Here is a 23884-nt window from a genome sequence, read left to right as displayed (position 1 = left end):
TGGGAACGTTTAACTTTCATAACTAACACGTGTATTATAGTACATCTTAAAATAAAGGTGAATTTTACTCAATTAAATATTTAATGCACTAAATATATTGAATATAACAAAATTATTCATATCATATTGACTTTTTGATGCATTCTTATGCCAATAAGAAAATTATATCTCAATAGATTTGTTAACATCCAACTCTATTCTGGCAGTTACATTCGAGTGTCGAAGGAAGTGGGTTATATGGCATATTGTAACAATTCGAGGAATTTCTAGTGTTTTTCCTAAAAGAACCTTTTTTTTCTTCTTCTGTACTTATGAATTGAATAATACTTATCCTTCGTCCGTTCTGTCTACCTGAAAGGTTCGTTCTACGTGCTAACAACAAAATGAGTAAGAACGAATGAATACATGATGATTATGATATAGATAGAATAATTTTTCTTTGCTCTTGAGTAAATTAATTCGTATTACTGTAGTTCCATTACAATTATTAGCTTCCCGGAGCGGTAAGTTTAACTTGAAGCCTGTGGATACGACAAATCTCCAAAATGTTTCCGAAATTAGTTCCCGTTACTATTTTTTTTTTCTCAATAAATTAGGATCAGGATCTTCATGAACTTTTATAACACTGGTCAACAGTGGTTTTGCTGCCGAAGATTTTGGAGGTGATTTCTTATGAATTTGATGCCCTGAATTCAAATATGTTATTAGTTTTTGCCTATCAGCTCGAATTTTAAAGATATCAACATTTTTGTGAATTATACATTACACTATTTTAAAAGAAAAACTATGGTTTAAAGAAACAAATGAAATAAGGAATTTTTATTATATTACTCAGATATTATAGATATTATATACAATAGAAAACATAAAAAGTCGTAATTTAAACCAATTACTCATTAAACATTTCCGAAACTTCTTTTACGTGACATTCTTGAATGTCCGGAAAATATTCAGGAAGACCCACTTTTACCAGGAGTTCCTTAATAGCATGGCAAAATACAAGATTTTGTTCCTCTGAGAAAAAAGGTAGCAGATCTTTCTCCCTTGTGCGATAAAATGTAATTTTCGTTCCTGGTTCAAGTAAATTTTTTTCCTTTAACCTGGAAGGCAGTAATTCAGAAGCTTCTTTCGACATGTTGGGATCTCTAGTGAGGTCATTTAACTCATCTTGGTTGAAACATTGAGAAATTGATGATATCGTTTCAAAATCACTGTCACCTTCAGTAGTGTCAGAATTCTGATCAGAGAGACAATATGTGTCCTCACAGAGTTCTGGTAGCTGGTAAAAAGTTGGAATTGGCACTTCTGAGTGAGGGATAGGGCGTCTTGCAGAGACTAAATCTGGATAAGTCCATTTGTTGTTGATCCCAGTAATATTTATTAGGCAGAAATAACAGTCATCGAAGTGATTTTTTGGTTCTCTCCAAACCATTGGTACTCCGAATTTCAGACTTTTCCTATTCCCGGTACTCCACTGTCATAAATGCTCTGTACAAGTTTTACAGACAATATGTGGTGTCCAGGTTTTATTTTTAGCTTAACACTAAAATATCCAAGATACAAAGTCACTAATAGTTTTTCTGTTTTCCAGTAACGTGTATTCTCCGCATATTTAGCAAAAAATATTAGGATGATGTACACAGCATCTTCTACTTGAACTCATTTTATTTCTATTCAAGGACACAAATACAGTAATTCACATTAACAATCTACGTTTTAGATTTACTTTTCAACAACTCGTTAAAGAGAAATTTCATACGACGCTAACTTCTATCTATCTGCACCGCGGGAATTCACAAACTAACCTCAACTCTTAACTGCAGTTAAAGTTTTGAAGGTCACTTCAGATACTGGACAGCTCCATCTATCGGATTTCTATGGAACTAATTGAATGACACTAATAAGTAGGATTAAATCCCACTTGTTAACAGTTTGTCAACCAATCAGTTATATATATATATATATATATATATATATATATATATATATATATATATATATCTCATATTGTTAGTCTTCTTTTTGTAATAAATATCAAAATGATTATTTTTTAAAATAATAATGAGATATTTCATAAATATTATTATTTTAAATTCAATTTGTTATAAAAGAAGACTGACAATAAGAAAAATATTCAAGAATCTATCCCTGTATAAATTTTACAACACTCATACTTAAAAGTATTAAATAGAAAAAAGCATTGATAGATAAGTGAATTTATCTAAAAATCTAGAGCTGATACAGAAAAACTGCTTTCATATTTAGATTCACAATAAAATCAGCTGAAAAATACTAGGTACCCAAAAAACATTTTTTTTGTAGGCCTGTGTAATCTTCGTTACGATCCGACTGTTTTAAATACATTTTCTAGTTAATGACATTTGGCAATTATATTACACTGGAAATCAGCTAAACTCTGATAAGTGCATTTATTACTATGATTATGCACTATTCTAGAATAGTACTAATTGGGGTTGTGTGCCATTTTATAATTGATATGATTAGCAAATTACAACTACCCATTGTTCGGAGCCTAACCTAACTTAATATGATAAACAATAACGTATTGGAGCCATCGATTAATCGAATTAAAAACAAATATTCATCTATTTCCATTAAAAATTCTTTTTCTTTTTTTTTTAAATTATCAGAAATTTGAGTACATCGGTTTATTGGAATCGCCAACGCGTCGATTAACGTATATATCAAATACGTCCAATATTTCCCCTTTTCATTATAACTCGTACTCTGAACTTGTTTCTACCCTTATGCAGACTACAGTGAAACAGTGACTAAGCTTATGTAAACAGGGATGATAAGAGATAGATTCACAACACTTATGACGAACTAAAAATAACACAACGCTAAATTAGCGAAGGGAGAATTAATCCCTACATATATATATATATATATATATATATATAAATTTTTTATTTCAAAAGACCTCGGTAAAAATAATAGAATCAAACATTAATTTCTTAATGATTGAATATCTTTCGAATTGAAAAAACTTTAGGGGTTGAAATGAAACTGTAGCTTGTACTACTAGATTTTTATGCGAGAATGTGTTTTTGGATTAAATAAAAATTTATCTATCGTTTTAATTAAATGAGCATATAAAACGCCCCTCGAAAAAAATACATTTCGGCACACGTTCCCTTCCATATATAACCACTTATTACCAACGCATCCTGATGATCGTTGACATTTTTGTTAACATCAACTGATAGCGCAAGTTATTTTATTTTTTCGTTAAGTCATCGACCAATTATTTTATTGACGAGCACCTGGTTAACTGCTTCCCTATTTGATTGTCACTTTCCGAAGGGGATTTTTCACAAAAAAACATTTTAGAAACAATAATTTAGGCCAGTCATCGATTTACTTCAAAGGTAAGTAAGAATCAACTTATCTCGAGTCTTTTTAGCAGTTATCGATGCGTATTTAAATAATTGGTTCAATTCAAACACCACAAGTATTTTTGTAGATTTATATTTTTGTGTTTATAAAATAATTTCTGGATAGTTTCTTAATTGAGGTACAAAGATCGGCCTAAATTTCTTTCGAGGGATTTCCACTAAAGCCCATCGTCACGGTAACTTATCTATTCTATTCGTTTGTAATTTTATTTCGATTGAATTTATGTTGTAAATGAATATGGAATGGTAGACGAAGCATGTCGTGTCAAACCTACAGTTAAATGGATATATATATATATATATATATATATATATATATATATATATATATATATATATATATATATATATATATATATATGATTTTTAATTGTGTTTCGGAAATATTTTATATATTTTCGGCAAATTTATTCATACGAGTATTGTTTTATTTCCTGCTATTTGTCGATGCAATTTCCTTTAAAATTCACTTCAAAAACATTAATGATTTTTCGTTTTTACTCGTCGTAAAACATTTTGTAATTACATGGAAATATATTATAAATCAAGGCGTTTTTAAGTATAGTGTTTTTAGGTTTATTTTTTAGTATAACAACAAGCCATATGTTTTATGAGATATACGTATACCTATTAAAAGAAAATAATACACACCGTATCTTCAGGTGTTTATAATGAATGTTCCCAGACGAGTGGTACCTACTATGCATAATAATTTCGAGTTTAAAGTGTGAATGAAGAACTCCCATCTTCAGTAGTTATATACCCACGTATCTAATGACTTGACAGTTTTTTTTTCAAATAGTTTCACATAATACATGAAGGTAGTAGATACGTAAGAAGGTTTTGTTTTGATAGGTCAATGCCAAACGGCATATACAATTTTCATGGTGTATAATAATTTTAATATAATATTTGAAAATTATTTATTACAATCTGACTTGGGGCGTAGATATTTCTATATTTTTTTGAATGAACCACGTATTTGATTAAGAAAACACGATTTATGAAAAGTCGTAGAAACAAAGTATTGTGCTTAATCTAAGTTTGTGTGTGTGTGTGTGTATGTGTGTCGACTGGTATCGGCGAAACCATTTTGAGTGTGAGGGTGACCATCCTAAAAAGGGCAAAAGGGAACTCAGTTCGTGATTTTTAGTCAAGTTTGCAGATTGTCTTCGCCAAGTGTGTCTGAAAGATATCGTGCACTAACTATGTTTTAATAGCCTACACTCGCCAGATGATGTATGGCTGTGGGTCTCTCTTTACGTTGAAACTCATGAATATGCAACTACTGGTAAAAGGTTTATCTAAACGAACAACTTTTGGATTTCCGCCTTTTCATATTAAAATTTATATTCTCACTTATTTAATATTCACGACTTTGAATTCATTATATTATATTAAAAGGTAATTAATTAGTTATAATAATTAATATTTATGCTTATAAGATGGTAAACGAATATAAAGGAATTATAGTATTAAATTAATGCTAATCAAAACCTAGAGAGAATTTTTGATTTTTTTATTGGGTATTCTATGAAACATTGATGATAGATACCTATTAGAAGGAAAGTAACTAATTTGAAAATAAAACATTAAAAATTCAATTTTTTGTAAACATAGGAGGATATATTTAATCATGTCGAGCATAATTTCAAATGAAGGACAAACGGAGAAGAAGAGTACAATGTTTTCAATAGCAAACCTTGAAACGATTTTTAAAAATGAAATTGTTGGAAGCCGTTACGAATAAATGATATGTACACAATAATATACATTGTAAACAGAATGGTTAATAACGCCGTTTTGGTATTCACTTAAATGTGATTTTAATGCCAATGAATATGATTATTTATAATTAACTTAGTTTAATTGTAAAGAACTTGATAATATTGATACGAGTGTTTGACAAACAATAATATTTACTTGTACGTCTGAGAGGATATTCTGAATTTCAATAACAAAAAGTTGTAGGAATTAATTAGAAAAAAAAAATACCTTCCTCATTATTATGGAATCAGTCGATTTTTTTGTTATTCTTGGTGTCACGTTCGATAATGTTCCCTAAATACATAAACAAATATTTGTTTTCGGCCTCATTATGAATGTAAAAAATATTATAGAAAGAGAATTATCGATTTCGAAAAAACTTAACTATGAGTTATTTTATATTAATTCGATCCATTTCACAAAAGAAAGTAAAATAAAAAGTAGTTTTTTCAATTTAATTGAATTATTTTCAACTTCATATAAATTGTAGAAGTATTAGATATGAATCAAAAAAATTTGAGAGTTTTTGATTATATATTTTAGAAAACTTAGTCGATCTTTTGATAAACTTTTTATTTTTTCCCGATAAATTGCTGTCGATGTTAGCAACTTCAATCTTTTTTAATGAAATCTTTGGTAGACAATTGAATATTTGAGAAAAATTGGAGCAAACAATATTTTATTATTAAGCAAACACTAGGTAATTCACACAATGTGGTTATGAAATTTTGATAATGAATATGCAGAAATAAATTTTGTTGATTAATATAATCAAATTAAAACTATTAAATATTGACCAACACCACGTTACGTGGTCAAATTAATAATAATACAATACACGTTGAATAATAAACACCCCAAAGCAATATTAAAAGGCAACTAATTATATAAGTAATATTAAAAAAATAATAACCAATGTTAATTATTTGAAATAAACATATCGAATAAATGAGATTTTTAATGATAATTAGAAAATCATTGTTCTGTAAATTAACAAATATTTATAAGATAAGAATTCATTATAAAATCATTAAATCTGGACACGACAAATAAAATTGGTAATTTGTCAACAATCTTAAGATAATTTTGGTAAATATTTGAAATAAACAAGAATATTGGGAATATTTAGTAGAATATTTCATTTTGATAATTATACCGGGTGTACGAAAACAACATTGATAAATAAATATAAAAATATACATTGTTCTTCAAATTACAGTTATTTTTTCATTTCCTAGATTAGCAGCTTTAGACGGCTACGAATACTGATCCCCTTGCTTCACCCTCAAGTGCCAATATTCTAAAATTTCCTAAAGAGTTATTCGAAAAAAATCGTTTTTACCTCGTTCTTTAAATTTTAGACATCGCTGGGAGTTGAATCTGGAGAATAAGATGGTTCTTCAATTATTCCGTAGGGTGTTTGAGCTATTGTAAAGGTGAACTTGTGACTTATGATTCAATTATCGTTTAGAATAAATATTTTCGAGCGAAAATTATTATAAAGCAAAACTTGAAATTTTGGCGGAGATATTTGTACTTTCGCCATATTCTAAACAAAAACCAATAAAATGGGAAAAATAAATAAAATTTGCGAAATAGAAAAAAATTATCTACACAGAAACAAATGGATTCTAAAATTTCGGAATATTTTCTATACCTACAATGGTGGTTGTATTTAAAATAATTTATGAATTTTTGGACTCTATTAAATTGGTAGATATTTAACAATGTATATTCATTTTGAAAACGTCAAATCACAAATTACAACATAATAAGAAAATACCTGGAGATAATTATTTTATGGACAAAATAGACATTCATCAACATGAAAATTAACAGTAGTACCTGGTTTAATAATAACCAATGAAAAAGTAACTATAGAAGTTTGAGATTTTTCCGTTTCAACATATACATAAATGTCAGTTAATAGGTATACAAGAAATAAAATTTTTTGTAAGAAATGCTTCGAACAAAACAAAGAGAGTTCAAAGGCCACATCTTTCAACTAAGTTTTCACGTCTTGAACTTGTTTGGGTCTTATTCGAAATGATCGGAACAAATCTGATAAAAAATGAAAAAGCCGACACGACGTATCTAAAAAAAAACAGAGGTTTTGATAATAACATGATTTTCATCTCATTCCAAGTGAAAATCTCGTCGAAAAGTTTGATTTTTCTGAAAATGATACGTTTTTAATTCGAAAAAACACAATATTGTTGCTTCGGAAATCTCAACAGCAAATTATTGTTTATTTAACGCCTATTAGAAATAAACAAAATGAATATAAACAGGTTTTTTTACTGGATGTGAACTAATGTCATGTCATTTTTGCTATATTGGTCAATTTTTTGAGCTTTTCATCATTTTATTTCCTTTTTGTATTAATAATTAATAATGACACGGAAGAATTTTAATAACTGTGAATTTTGTAGCTACATTGAATACGCAATTCGAGTTTCTTTATGATCGTTGTACGTATAATATAGAAGCGACGGCTACAAAATATGTACTTACTACTACATCCAATTATCGAAATAATAATCTAAGTGAAAATTTTGAAAGCAATGAAAATAGTTATAAAAGTAAGAAATCAGTAGAATGCTAAAAAACAAAAAAAATTTACTTAATATAGTGAAAAATTAGTAAAAATACGAAATTCATTTCTAATTATGACAAAAACTAATTCTTGTATAATTTTTATAACAGTCTCAACTAAAAAACTAACGAGAGAGGTAATATCGAAAATTATCTTTGCAAAAATAAGTAGTAGCGTATTTTTGAAATTTTATTCAATAAACAACGCATTTTAATAGAGATACATAGTACGTACCTAGTAAATATATGTTATATACCTACATATTAAGGTGTAAATGTTGTATACGATCAACACAACACAATAATTATTAATATTATTGTCGTCAAACTAAGTAGTAGATAAAAAAATAAAATTTCAACACACTATAAAGGCAAAATTTCCAACTCGATGTTTCTCGTCTTTCAGAAGAAGAAATCATTAGTTCATACATCACTCGTTTCGTGGCGTCATCGAAATTAAATGGGAGTGGTCGCGATCTTCCCCTCGACACATTCTACCGCCGGCCCCGACGTTTCCTCCAATCGTCTCCTGTTATCGTCCACCCATTTCCATAGCAACGAGTCAAGGATGCGCGTGATTAGTCCTGGCGTTGCTATGGCGATGCTCCCTCTCTACGTTTTTGTATTTGACTATCCAACGCTCTGGGTACTTCAGACTAGCTTGTAGTATCTAAGTAAACAGGCTGCCAGAGGTATTTGTTTTTCCAATCAGTGTAGGTTTTGGAATACCTAAAGTGTTAAGTTGTTTGTGAATTTGATCGTGATGTAAACAATGAAACAAAACCGACGTCGTTCGAGATAGAATCAATTAGGTATCGATAGAAACGGAATCGTCGAATAAAAATACACATAAAACAAACGCATTTACTTACCGCCTATTTTTCTCTAAAACGCATTTTTTTTATTTTGTATTAAAAATAGTGTCGAGTGAGTGAATAACCCGAACGAACTAAAAATAACAGAGACCAATTTAATAGTGTGCAATAATATAAAAAATAAATAAAGTGGAGTGCAATATGTTGACGCAAAAACTATATCCAGACGTAAATAGTATGTCGACGGGAGCTAACGCGATGTCTCCGATGACGACGACTTATTCGATGAATTCGATGGCGATGGCTCAAATGAATTGTTCACCGCAAGCGCCGATGTTCGGTACTAGTATGTTGAATACCGGAATGACGTCGACAATGCCGATGAACAGAATACCAACTAGGATGGATCAAACAATTAACGAAACACCCCAATTAGGATATACTACGATAGGTTCGCCGATTTCTAATATGAACGCTTGCATGGGAGCCGCCATGACTTCCATAAATAATTACAATACCGTCGGTAGAGGTGATATAGGCGGCGGCGATACTTCTCCTAATAGCGCTTTGCAAAGAGCCAGGGCGGATAAAACTTATAGAAGATCTTATACGCACGCTAAACCGCCCTATTCTTACATCTCGCTTATAACAATGGCCATACAAAATAGTCCTCAAAAGATGTTAACCTTATCCGAAATTTATCAATTTATTATGGATCTATTTCCGTTTTATCGACAAAATCAACAGAGATGGCAGAATTCGATAAGGCATTCGCTTTCGTTCAACGATTGTTTCATAAAAGTTCCTAGAACACCCGATAAACCCGGTAAAGGATCGTTTTGGAGTTTACATCCGGATTCCGGTAATATGTTCGAAAACGGCTGTTATTTGAGAAGACAAAAACGTTTTAAGGACGAGAAAAAAGAATTAATTCGATCGGCGCATAAAAGTCCATCGCACAGCGTCGACAGCAGTAGCAGTTCCGGTAAAAAAACTCCCGTACAACACGGAAGCGAAGATAAATCGCATCATTTAGATAAAACCAACGAAAATTTGGGTTCGATGTTAAGTTTACATCCGACGAAATTAGACGTCGATCAAATGAATCTTTTAAACGCCAACGATTTACATAATATGCAACAACATCATCACCATCAAAATATGTCTCACGAAGAATTATCGGCCATGATAAATAGAAGTAATCATTTAGCTTTGTCTAGTGAACATCAATCGATGTTACATCATTCGCCTATGAACCATCACCTGAAGCAAGAACCCACCGGTTATACCCCTTCGAATCATCCCTTTTCGATAACGAGACTTTTACCCGCCGAATGTAAATCGGATATCAAGATGTACGCCGATATGCAATATGGAAGTTACAACACGCTCAGCCCTTTGCCGAATCCAATCCATTCTCATAGTACTATAGGTAACGATTATTATAATAGTCCTTCTTTATATCATAGCTCGTCGGGTACGACTTCCTTGTGACAGTATCCTTTAGCTTAAAAATGTATATTTATCTTTTCCTCGAATATTTTTTTTTCTATTAGGTATCTATTATCTACAGACGGATTTTCGTCGGATAATAATAATATACTAATTTATATGTATATGAAGATAGGTATATTTTTGAGGAAGCATTTGAAATGAAAATTTAATTTAAGTAAAAATCTCACTTAAAATGCGGTTCAAGAAATGAAAATACCTAAAAAACTACCTAATTAGTAATCTAGAAAATATTAGCTAAATTATTATTATAATAACAATTTCACTTTTCGAAACTTTTATCGTAATATTTTGTTATGAAAATTTATTAGTACTTTTGTTTATTAATACAGGGTAAATATTCTTTAATAAATTATTGTGTACAAATTCTTTTTGAAATTGGTACAAATATCCTTTTTGAAAAATGTAGATATTTTCAACAATTATTATTTGTTTCGATCGAATCTTTAAAAAGCAATTCGAGTTTCAAAAAGTAAAGAGTACAAAGAAAATATCACGAACATTTCTATTCAAAAAATTAAAATCGTTACAATAAATTACTCAAATTTCAATGTGGATATGAGTTTCCTACTACAAAATTTGATATATATTTGAAGAAAAAAAAAAGAAAAATAAATGCTGGTATTTCAATAAATATTTCATTTTTCACAACTCATACAATTATTATATATTTCATCATTCTGTATATATACAGGGTGCTTCTAAATTCGTGCCACAAAATTCGGGAGGTGATTGCTCGTATGAAAGTAAGATGAGTCTTTCATATAACACCCCTTTCCGAGATATTACCCTTAAAAGGTGGTGAATAAGATTGAGATTTCATTTTTTTTTCTAAACGTGTACGACTAGAGGTGGACCTATTCAGATTTTATTATGAATCGTATCAAATTTTACATCTTTAGTGTTTTCCACTCAATTTTTAAAAAAATTTAATAATAAAAGTATTACTAAATAAGACAAGTTATTTCATTTTATAAAACTTCATCTTGTTTTTATACGAAATAAAGTAAGGGTTGCTAATTTCCTCCTTCGCGAGTGCAGTACGCAAGTTTCTATTTTCTATTTTAGAGAAAAAATCAGTCATTTACTCATCCATCTTAAGTGTGATATTTCGGAAACGGGTGGGCTAAAGAAATTTTGTTATAAGAAAGTCCATAACCTCTCAATTAATATTCGGTTTATACGTACATAATTTATCGTGTGGAAATCGATATTTTTTATCTTTGGAAAGATAAAATTTTTACGAGAGGAACTAAATATTTAAGACATGTCTCATCTCACATCATCATTTATTTTTCTCCGTAGGATATAATTTTTTTAACCAATACTTAATATTTTTACGATGATAAACTATTATCAATTTTAAATGTTAATTTTCGTTTGTAATCATAATATAGTGTCATCATTTGAATATGTAGATTTTTGTATGAAAAATAGTTTTGCTATCGAAAAATTTGGAAAAAATCAGTTATATAAATGTTCTGACCTTTTTTTGTGTCCATCTTCAACAATAGATAGGACAAAGCCAATAATGTGTTTAATTAGCGCCATTTTATGATGTATAAGTGAATTTCGGGTATTGTAAGGTCATGGTAGAGTTCAGAAAATGGAAAGAGCCAATAAAAGCCACTCGTTATTCTATACTCAGCATTAGCCCTAATAAAGTATCGAATTTCCACTAGTCTCCGTCCTATACACACACACACAGCTTGACTCATCGCGTTATTTTCAAAAGTCTCTTTAGAATATTTCGACGTATGCAATATGGTTCTTGTTTATAGAGTAATTATTTTTTTCAATCTCCTGTTAATTAATTATATTAAAATTGAAATAGCGTAAATGTGGTTTTAATTCAAGGTTTGCCGTTTGTTTGGATGATTATCGTGTAAAAAAGAGTATTTATCATCAAATTAATATAAAAAAATATCATTTATTCCAGAAAGTATCAGTTATTTATTGTATCTTTTGTAGAATGGTTTTATAATATAAATTGTTTGGATTCCATTCTTTGTTTCTTTTTTGTTTTGTTCATCATAATGTTGTGTTGAATTATTTCTTTGTACTCTTATAAAATTTGAATAATATGAATGTAGTATCGAATTTAATCGGCACGATTAATAAAAATCAAAGTTTGTTAATTTTGTATGATATGTATAAATGTAAATATCGTTTTTTCTGTACATATATATTTTTTATAATCTATATTACGTTGCAATATAAAATATCCTATTAAATTGTATAAAATCAAATCAAAAAATTGTATATATATTTTTTTTATGTCAAAAAGTATATCTAACGCAATCCGAAGACCAAGTTTTTATTTTGATATCCCTTATACCTACTATGTCGAATATTTGTGTGGTCACCTCATATAATTTTAGGGTCACTTTACAAGTTTTGCCTTTGATGTTTATTTTTATGATCTGCTAATAGTCGAGAAGGTCCGTTTTACCTGCAGTTACCACTTTTGGTTCCTTTATTTTCTACACTTTCATAAAATTTCCATTGCATATTTTGATTTCGTCATTTTCGAATTGTATATTTGAATTATTTCGAAATAATCCAAAACGTTTCGTAAAATTTCAATTACTTATTATATATTAATAAATTAAGACTAATGCACGATTGCCCCTTTTTTTTTCTTAATAATGAACTAGAATATTTCAAAAAAGGCAAAATCTAAAGATTTTTTTGACATTTTATCAAGCAAATCAACAGCATGTAATAATCGTCATTTAAGAAAAATAAAATAAGTATCGTTTTTGAACTTTGGATATCGATTAGGTGATTTAGAATATCAAAGTAAATCGTGTTAATGACAATGGTATGATACAATGATGATAGTTATTGGTTGCAGACATAATACAAATAAATACAAAGTTTAATTCTTATCTATAACAACTTTTAGTTATTCGACGTACCTACTCTTCGAAGTTTTCCGCACCATGAGTGAGATTTTTCAGTAATTTTTTTTTGTTTAACAATAATTTGATTCAAAATCGTCATTTAAAAAACTCGTTGGAATAATAAAAGTACATTTCGAGAAATATATTTTCTTTACTATTGGCACATTTGATTTACGAATTTGATTATGAAAAAAATCTTTTATTTCCATTGAAAAAGATGAAATTTTCTCACAATATTTCCAACTAAAATCTGATATGGCAATGAAACGAAAAGAGAAAGAATCAATCAACTATAAAATTTTTATTATGTGTGGGAGCTCTTCAAACTAAAAGCTAACTGCAATCTTTTCCTATTCGAGTATCAAACTTCTGACACCTATACTAATTTTTTGATGGTCCATAAAATTTTATTACGTCGAAAAAAAAACGTGATTCCTATAGTTCCTGTTAATTTTGGATTGAATTACGACTAATATCAAAAAAAAAATAAATTTTAAGAAAAGCTTTAATCGAAATATTTTGGATTTTTATATATATATATATATATATATATATATATATATATATATATATTTTCTCAGTTTTTAGTAAAGTTACAACTTTTTGAGCAACAGGGTATAGACGGATATACGAAAACTAAATTTAACAACAAATTAGTTTTAATTCGAGGTGGTAGATGTACTTAGTAACCAATAAAATATATACAATTTTTGAAAAATCTCAAAGATTGACTTGGATCTGTCTGTTTTTGTGTTGTGTATAAAAATAAGTCTAATGGGTTTTAAAACGCTTATGAGTTTTTCTTTATTGTAAAAAGTTGTATGTAAATTTAATAAAACAAAAGGTACCGACGACGAAACGGTGTACCTTGATCAATACATTTGTGATGTTTTTAAATATTATTAATATTTAATTAAAAATAGTACCTAACTTCGAAAGAAAAAAAACATTTTTAATTAATGTGCAACTATGAACCAAAATTTGTATATAGTAAATAGAAAAAAAATGTATATGATGTATGTATATCGATTTTTTTTTGTCATAAATAAATGTTTCGATCTCTTCAAATAGACTTTCATATTTATTCAACCCCACCCTAATAATTTCGCTACTACGAGGGTTGCTATATTAATTTTGGGATATGTCTAATCTGCTACGAGTGCAATTTGAATTGGTTCCATATACTTAAAACATTATATGACTTTCGATGTGCATTAAACCAAACAGCAATGTACCGATCAATCAGCTTCGACTTCTCGCGATCAAGCACCTTCTCCAGCTACCGAGTTTTGCTTGCTTTCCGAAATTCAATCCTGGTCAAACTACACTACAACAATCAGTCTTTCAATATCCAACAAAACCAACAAAAGTTATTCACCCATAAAGCAAATTTTCGCCTCACAGACTAGTTCAAACAAAAACGTTTTTGACCAGGCAAAACATCGAATTGATGGGTCATCCGCCGTACAGTCCTTGTGGACTCCTTAATGGAGAAAATTTTGAAAAACAATTATACAAGCCATACCCAATTATATTAGTCAGTAGTTTTCCAACAATTTCTGAAGATAGAAATTCTTTATTTTGTCCATCACATATTTCTTCCACGTTATTGTCTGTTTTCAATAACTTCCCTCGTCACACACCTTTCCATACGTTTTTTCCATTGATCGAAGTCTTATTTGGTGAATGTCTTTAGAAACTCTGCCGTTTTTGCTTTGCCGCTACCATGACTTACAGAGCAGATTTGATCTTCGAAAACAAAAAAGTCACACGGTGCCAAATCTGGTGAGTACGGCGGGTGTTCGAGCACGCTCACTGGAAAAATACTGCATCACAGACAGCGCGTTATGGACAGGTGCGTTGTCTTGGTGTGCAAAATCGTGCAGTTTTGCCAAAACTGACAATTAGTCTGGTTGATAGTCTGACCTTTTGAAAATTCATTCAGTCATTACGATAGCATCGATAAGATCAACATTGCCTTAAATTTTGATTTGCTCTTTCGGCACTCACTAAAGCGCTTATAACACTTAAAAACACGCGTACGCGATAGAGAATTGTCCCCATATGCCTTTTTCAACAATTTATAGCATTCAATCGGAGATTGATACGTGTCTCAGTCTCACATCATCTATATTTATCTATCTTTCGTTCATAAACGTGATTTTTTTATGTCATTTCCATTTTATTCGGAGATCTTTATTGTGTCATGTGTTATTTTTTCCTTCAGTTCGTAGCTTACCAATATAAAGAGATATAATGAAGGGAATACATAATATCTATTGTAGGGAAGTCGCATCTCATTATTGATATTGTCATATTTCTCGGAGGTTATTGATCTATAAAAATATTGACACAATATTACAGATAATAAATTGATTGTATTATCGTTTTGGTAACAAATTACAATATTATTGAAATTTAGACGCAGTTTTACTGGATATTATCAATACCAAACGATAAATAGACAAAGGAAGCAGCAAAACAACGTTCTAGGTAGTAAATAAACCAAGATAAATTTGCTTCAAGTAAAATATAAACGATATCGATTAAGGAATTGAAGAAAATACTTATTGGTGAGTACAAACGAGAACGTTCTCTATTCCATTTCATGATGTATCAATTATCAATTAATCGGCAGTTTAATTTGAATTGATATGGAAAAAATTGGTATAAGTTGGATTCGTGTATCACATATCACAAATATAGTGATTCCATAGGGAAAATTCTTATTTAAGTATGAATCAATTTAGGTAGAAATGTACATTAATTTTATATGATCTATTTTATACTTATACAACAATTAAAATTAATCTTTCGGCTTGGAAATTTCTTATCTATATCATAGATAATTACTTACGTTAAATATCTAATCTAAGTAACAATGATTGCATTTTTTCTGGGAAATAAATGTGAATGAACAAACGAGGTTTTTCCATTTCCATACATATATGTGAGATACCTAATATTAATTTTTTTTCTTCTTCAGATTTCGAACGTTATCATAATCTAGTCATATATTGAATAATAAATAACTTTATTAACTTTATAATCAATCATAAATAACAGATACCAGACTTTCAAAAATCCTTATTTAAATAAACGCGAATGTAAACACCCAACTAATGATCTTTATACTTTTAGATAATAATTTGTTTCGTTTGTGTAACTGCTGAACGTTATTATCGCGTCTACAGATATAGAATCTATGTGACCGCAAGAGAATAATTACTCGTTATAGTATTTTTTTTTATATATTTTGAGAGATTTCTTCAAGGAACGCAATAACTTTTTTTCTTTTATACCTCACAAACAAACAAAATTGAGAAATTCTGAAACTGAAATGGAGAGACCGAGATACATCGAGATTTTCCTATCATAATCAACAGTTTCTGAAGACGAAAATTTGGTTATCGAAACGCGCGTCAAACAGTAGAATTAATAGTGTGTTCAAGACGTTCTGTATAAATTGTTTCTTTTACAAATCATTGTTATCTATCGATAATTAAGTGGTTTAAATTATTATTTAGTAATCAGCCATTTTAAGCGTTTAATTTCTAAATCGGAATTTCTGGAACCGTTGGTGATATTCGTACTGAACGCACTGTGTAGTGGTAGTGAAATCAGTATGTTCAATTTTCTGTTGTTCTGTTGATAGATATGGATTCTTAATAGAATTAGAAGAAATTAGGTGATAAAGGGGGTAAAAAAGAGGGAGAATTATAGCTAAGAAGAACAAATAACGAAATATGAAAGTCATTTGGAGAAGCAGGACTAAACAAAGATCCAAAAGAATAGAGTCACTTGTCTGATTTTAAAGCAACAAAAAAATTGATGGACATAGAACAAGGAGGAACAAGAAAAAAAGAAAGACCAAAGAAAATATAGTATGCAGAGGTGATGGAAGACCTAAGAGAGACCAATTCAAGACTGAAAAACGAAAGCAAAAGTCCTTTTACCTTCAGAAACAGTGTAATTGCGAATTTTACGTAATGGTTTGCGAAAATTAAATAGTTATTTGGAAAACATGTTGAAAAATTCAATTTTTTTAACGATAGATGTGATTCAATCTCTTTTTTCGTCAACAAGGTTTTACAGTCACGTAAACGAAAGCCGCAGATTTCCAAGACGACCACGCATAAGGTTACACGACAACGTAGAACAGAATGTGAAAGAACTAGGAATTCAGTGGAAATTGATAAACACTCACTTTTAAAAATGTTTTTCGCTGACACTTCCTTCAGATATCTGTAGACATCCTGGTGCATCAGAGCGAATACCTGTGACTTCCACTCTTAAGAGAGATACTGGACCTATTTTTACAATAAAAAACTCAATATCTATCTAGACTAGACAAGCGCCTAACCTAGAGTAAATTTAACCTGACTTGAAGGAAAATGTACTGGACGATGGACGGTTCACCCCAATTATCTCTTTCGAACAAATTGTTTGTATACAAAACGAATTTCTTAAAGATACAGCGTTTTGAAACTAAAGTACTCAGATCGCTGGGAAAGGCTCCATGGTGTATATTCTCGAATACGAACTTGACAGAGTTCCAACAATTACTTGAAAAACCTGCTAAATTAGCTGTTTATTCAGAGCGTATTGGATTTTTTTTATTAAAGCAATTATGAATAGAGTTGTTTGAGTTGAGGATTTTCGATTGGATATTTTAGAATTTAGAAACATTTGCAGATTTTATGCTTAAGTTTTCGGATTTCGTAAATTTCTATTAGATTCTGTACACTAGAAGTTTCGATTCCGTTTAGCTCGTATATACCAACAAAGCGGTTTTATCGGAGTTGTTAGAGCGCATGTCTTCCGACTTTTCGTCAATACCGTCACCAATCGCCGCCGTTGCTAGAACAAAATAACAAACCCGTCGGTATAATATAATGTGTATCTGAATATAATCCAGTCGGCCTTGGAACCGTTTTCCGGTTGAGGCGGCATACTTTGCGGCCGCTAAGCCGAGAAAAGATCGGTACTTACTAACCTACGTTGCGTTGGTTGGTGCGCCTACTATCTATCTCAAATTTCATTTAACAAAATGGCCGGATAATCGTGTGAAATCCCATTTTGAATACTAATCATAGATACGAGGACGAATCGAAAAGTTTTTTATCCGTTACGTCGATTTTTAGGTCAAATTCGTTCGATAGGAAATATATTTAATAGATATTATGAAAATGATTAATTCTATGTGAATCGACGCGTTTTCTTTTTCATTAATACAAATTAAAAATAGTTTGTTTGAAAATTATGGATAAAATTCTCAAAGAGATCAGAATTTGGTGATTATTAAAATATAATTAAATTTTCGACGAATATTTTGATCGGTCCCGATATATTTTTTTGTGATAATTCAAGTAAATCTAATAAATATAAATTGAGGAAATCAGGAGACAAAAAAAAAACAAATAAATATAAACATTAATAAGATAAATATTTGAAAGTAAATATGTAATTTTGAAAAAACGATTTGGTTCTATTTGCTTTTGGGATTAGCTACACGTATTATTTTTTATTTATAATTGGCAATAATATAATATTATATCTGAAAGTTTAGTAAGTAAACATTAATAATTATTAATTATATCGTCGGTTATGTATCATCAATTATTATTACTATTAATTGTAGATTAGACGAAAGCATCTCTTCCATGACCTAAGTCAATGATTTGAGTAAACATTTGACATGCAGTGATTGAATTCGAATTACGATTGTTAGTGTTATATATTATTATTATTATTGTGATGTTTATATATTTACTGATAATTAAGCGTGTGTTAAGGCATCTACTGCATTTTCCGTTTAATAATAATAGTCCCCACATACTTCTCTCTATTGATTTTATTAGGAACGAAATTCATTGGTCACCATATTGAATATATGGGTAGCTTCATCTGGTAATATTTATCGAAGCACTAGGTGAACAAAAAACAAAATGAAATTAACAAGAAACAAATATATATTTTGGAAATAATATTTATAAACATTTATAAATCGTTTACAAAACTAAACTTGAACTTTAAATAATTAATTATGCAGATTCCTCATCGCAATACATTTATATACAAAACAAACGTCGTATCCCTTTTAAATGATCCTGCCAATTTTTCGTTTATCCTTATCCGGCGTTTTATTTTAAATGGCATTAATTTGACTAATAACGTAACAATAGCGGTAATAGTTGTGTCGGGGATAAAGTAGGGGTGCAAATCCACCCTTTACAAGATAAAGATTCAATCTGTCGTCGTATTTTCTGGTCATGGTCTGTCGGTGGGTGTTGTGTGTTGCTGTATACATGTATATGTGTGTGTGTGTGATTTCAACATATGGCAATAAATGAGTCCTAATGCGGAGGCTTTTATCCAGGCGGTAAATTGAGTTGTTGTTGAGATAACGCAGGACTAGCAGGATCGGAATATCATTACAACTTTATAAAAATAAATATTTAAGTTTTCATTCTCTCCAAATTTATATCTAAATCCATCAATCTCAATAAAAAATTATTTCGCGAAACAAATTTTTATCGAATAGGTATTTCCGAAGTGAAAATAAATATAAACGTGACGCGGTTCCTTAAAACTTTTCGACAAAAAAAACTAACCAGAGGAAAGGAAAACAAGACACATACCTACATATACTTCCAAGAAAGTTGACGGTATACGGAAATATGGTTCTAAAACCAATCGCAAAGGCAAATATGTGAATTGTTACGACGATAGTAAATGTTTACAATGTTGCAGATTTCCTAGAATTCTCTCACCTACTTCTCGCCGTTCTTATCCCGAAAACAAGTCAGCCATGATAACGTTATTATCAATTGTCGATTTCGCCAGTCTGTTTGCATTTCATTGTGATTGTAATTCAGTTTGTTACGGGAGATGGCGCTGCTAATTTTATTTTTTCATTTGACAGTTGCAATTATTACGGCTGCAGTAACATATTTTGATAATCAACTGGTGTAAAATAAGAGAACAGAAAATCGTTTTTGATGAATCAAAATTATACAGAAGAAATATAGAATACATTTCATGAATGACGTGGTACTTTAATTATAATAAAAAAAACGAATATTTCTAATGATTCTTATTAATTGGAATTAAAATCTTAAATATTAAATAAACGAAAATACCGACTCTTAATTGGTTTACGAGGATGGTCCCGAAAATACTTGACTAACTAATATAAAATTTGATCTAGATTCTACTCGGGACGAGACTAGTACTTTTCTATCAACAGTAAAATATGGGGTAGTAGAGTTTAGACGAGACCGTACGACCTGCGGTAACCAGCATCGCAATGTTCGACCAATTGAGGTTAAAAATCAAGATATCACAAAGACTACGAAAATTAATCTTGGAAGGAGTAGGTGTTTTTATGAAATCTATCGTATTAATACTTAAGTTGTTATCCAACGGATCTAGTGTGGAAAATTAAACGAACGAAGCAAGGAAAATTTTGATAGTGTACCTCGCCCTTATTTATTTAAAGATTATTTAAAAATTTTATACAGTATCCTGGCTAGATTTGTCCTTTAAAATATATATATACCGAATTTATTTACACAAAAGCCATAATATGTATAACTATAAATAGAACGTTCGCGCCTTTTCATAAAATGCGGCACACAGTGTGGAATTTCATAAAACCATAAATAATATTTTATGTTGTTTTTCAACATTCTCTCGTTTTTACGATACAGAACGTTGCGTCATTGGTATAAGGTACGCTGTAGATAACGAGAGTAGATTATGGTTATCTCTATATATTACTGTACAGTTTCGGCAAAATATATCGTGTTTCTCTCCTTCAAGTAAAAATAATAATAAAATACAATATATCATTTTATATACTACCTTATTTGGATTTACATTGAATTTTCATTTATGTATAACTTTTCTGCTAATGCTTGTTGCCTCTTCCTAGGGTTACGTTTCTGCCTTGCAAATTACTTGGTTTTTGTTTTATTCTCGAATTTTCCATCTATTTAATCTCAACAATTTTCTGCGGTATTTCATTTTTATAGTTTATAGTTTTTTGTAAAAATCCAGGATATCTACACATACAAAAGTGGAAATTGGTCGATTAATAGTTTTATACCCCGTATCTCGTAAACGTGAAACGATTCTTGTTAAATATAAAAAATTTAAATTTTCATTCGTCAGAGTTCAATCCTGCATGGTTAAAGACTAATTTCCCATATCATTATAGTTGTGAAAAATTTTTCTCTACAGTCACGTGCCTTTTATGTGGCAAATACAACTCATTTTTCGAAATATGCGGCATTTTACACAATTTTTGCTTGTATTCAAACCAATTCTAGAAATTTCTATTTTATCTCTGAACTGGGGAACCATAAAAAATCATTAGGCGATAAATCGGGGGAATACGACACCTCTTCATGCAAAATCTATTATATTGTAGTTTATTTCAATGTTCACAAATACAGTGTTGCTACAACTCATTAACGCCACCTATTGTTCGAAAGTAAAAATTTTAAAGTTAATCCTTGTATATATAGATTTAAGCTAGTTGGATGGACAGAAGATTTTTTTACTTTTTCGAAAAATTCCTTTTTTTTACGTAAGCGTTCGTTACTTTTCCATTGTAATTTTCATTCTATCAGTTCAAATTGAGAAACAGAATCTATTCCAGTTCGTTAAGTTTCGAAAAAATTAACAACTTTTTTACATTCCATTAGCAATTTCAACAGACTAAATACTTTAGTTCCTATTCAAATTACTTCTATCGGTGGAAATGAATACGAATTAAAATCATTTTCGTCGGAATAATTTCATTTTAATCGTGATGATCGAATTAATTTACAATCGATTTTAATGTATAACATTGTTAATTAACCATAAATTAATTGGGAAAAAAATCGGATGCTTTGTATATTTTAGAACGAGAATTTTTTAGAAAATGAAAGAAATTCGTTCATTGATATGTATTCGGAAAAAAACAGAAAAAAATAATTACGATTAAAGCCTTACTTCATGATGATAACATATGATGAAGAATTTATGTATTATTTTGGACAATTCTCTACTTATTTGAATAAATATGAAAAAACGAAAATAAATTTGGGAAAATATTTATTTTTCCATGAAAATCGAATAAAAATGAATTGTTTTAATTCCGGTATAATTCGGAAATAATTTCAAAAAGCAAATTTCCAAAATATTATTCAATCTATAAACATTATCTAAATCCTTCGTTCACAGTATACGTATAGTTTAAATAATTAATTGTAAATATTTTTAACTCAAATATTTTTATTTACCTTTTAGTAGAAAAGTACATATAAATTGGTACAAAATGAAGTATTTGTTTAAACAAAACTGTAATCTATTAAACAACCAACCAAATATTGTTTAGTATCGGAATTGAAAAAGGTAATTAACTGTTTATAAAGGAAATTATGTGATTAGTTTTTTTAAAAGAGAAGAAATATGGCAAAAACGTTAACAAAAAATAAGGAAAATCCTAAAAAGAGCAATTTTGGTATATTTATCAAGGTATCAGATCAAGGTACGTCGTATTTTTTGATAAATCTACAGAATGTTTGCGGTCAACAAAACAACAGTTAAAATTCAAAGTTAATTTAATGATTCAAACACGGCTTATGCATAAATTAATATTCCGTTTAACCGCAGATGCGTTACCAAAAACTAGCCAATTGAAATCGCTCCTCTGTCTCATTTTTTCTCCCATCAAAACTCGCAGACAAGAATTGATCTCGAGTAGGCTTTAGAACAAAACTCGAAATAAGCGGTTTATTATTTGGGCCGTTGCGTTCAATAACGACGAACAAAAGAATATTCTCTTCTTTTCTCTCATATATAATATATATATGTACATCGCCCCTTGATAAAATTCACTTGTTATTCGCGTCAGAGCACGCTATGTTTTTATCGACGACAGATGATCAAGCATTATTTGTGTTAAGATCCTCTCCTATAAATAATACGTGTGCGTAGTACGTAGCAAAAGTACTTTCAATATTATGTCGTTCGGTTTTCAGATGAACTCGAATACACATTTTAATCTTCTCAATGTCAATTTTATTCATATGAAAAAGTTGGGGTGGAATAATGAAATAACATTCATTATAAAGAAAAATTGAAAGTCGTGTGGTTATAGTATAGGAATCATCATTCGATTATGCTTTAACACATTCGATCTGAATGGATTGATCAAACTCACAAAGAGAAAAACAGTGTTTTAGGTATTATTGATAAGGGGATGATATTTTAATATATTTACATCTCCTGGAAACATTGATCTCCCTTATTTAGTGACTGCTTCGATCATTATAACTTGAAGATTACAGAAAAAAATGAAGATAGATAGAATTGGAACTCGAAAGTTGAATCAATGTTTTGGTGTAGTTTATAGGAAAATCCTTCAACTAAAGTAAAATTCAAATCGACGTACAATTTCAACATATTATAGAGCTCAAACAGTATCAATAGAATACTTTTGATTGTTGTTGTATCAAGAAATTCTTGAGATATGAAATAAACAAAATTTTGAAAAGGAAAACTGGTAAATCGAAAAAGATTTTTTTCCTGCTTTCGACCCAAATGTAACTACCTTTTGGTCAAATTACGCAATTAATTATTAAGTATTGTTCACGTAATTTAGTGGGGGTTAAATGTTTGATACCCGCTACGAAAGTCATGCAATCGTTCCACGGTGGTCAGTTAAACATGCATGACAGGTGTGAGCGAGATATTTGAATTACCCTTATTCCATTATTTCTTTAACAATATGGTGTTTAATTTTTTTTTACAAAATCTCTCAAATGTTATCACGTCATTTTTATTGCAAACAGTCATGAGTTAAATAAATTTTAAT

The 23884-nt window shown here is 29.7% G+C and overlaps 1 protein-coding gene across 1 annotated transcript; it reads left to right on the top strand.

Moving 5' to 3' along the window:
- The first annotated feature begins 8440 nt into the window (after positions 1-8440).
- On the top strand, positions 8441-14068 carry LOC130446047 (protein fork head). Its single transcript, XM_056782054.1, has one exon. The coding sequence runs from the start codon at positions 8798-8800 to the stop codon at positions 10088-10090; it is 1293 nt and encodes a 430-aa protein (XP_056638032.1). The 5' UTR covers positions 8441-8797; the 3' UTR covers positions 10091-14068.
- Positions 14069-23884: the final 9816 nt, after the last annotated feature.

This window comes from Diorhabda sublineata, chromosome 6 (assembly GCF_026230105.1).
Source record: "Diorhabda sublineata isolate icDioSubl1.1 chromosome 6, icDioSubl1.1, whole genome shotgun sequence".
NCBI classification, from domain to species: domain Eukaryota; kingdom Metazoa; phylum Arthropoda; class Insecta; order Coleoptera; family Chrysomelidae; genus Diorhabda; species Diorhabda sublineata.
Note: the sequence above shows the minus strand (reverse complement) of the source record. Positions and strands in the feature narration are given on the sequence as shown.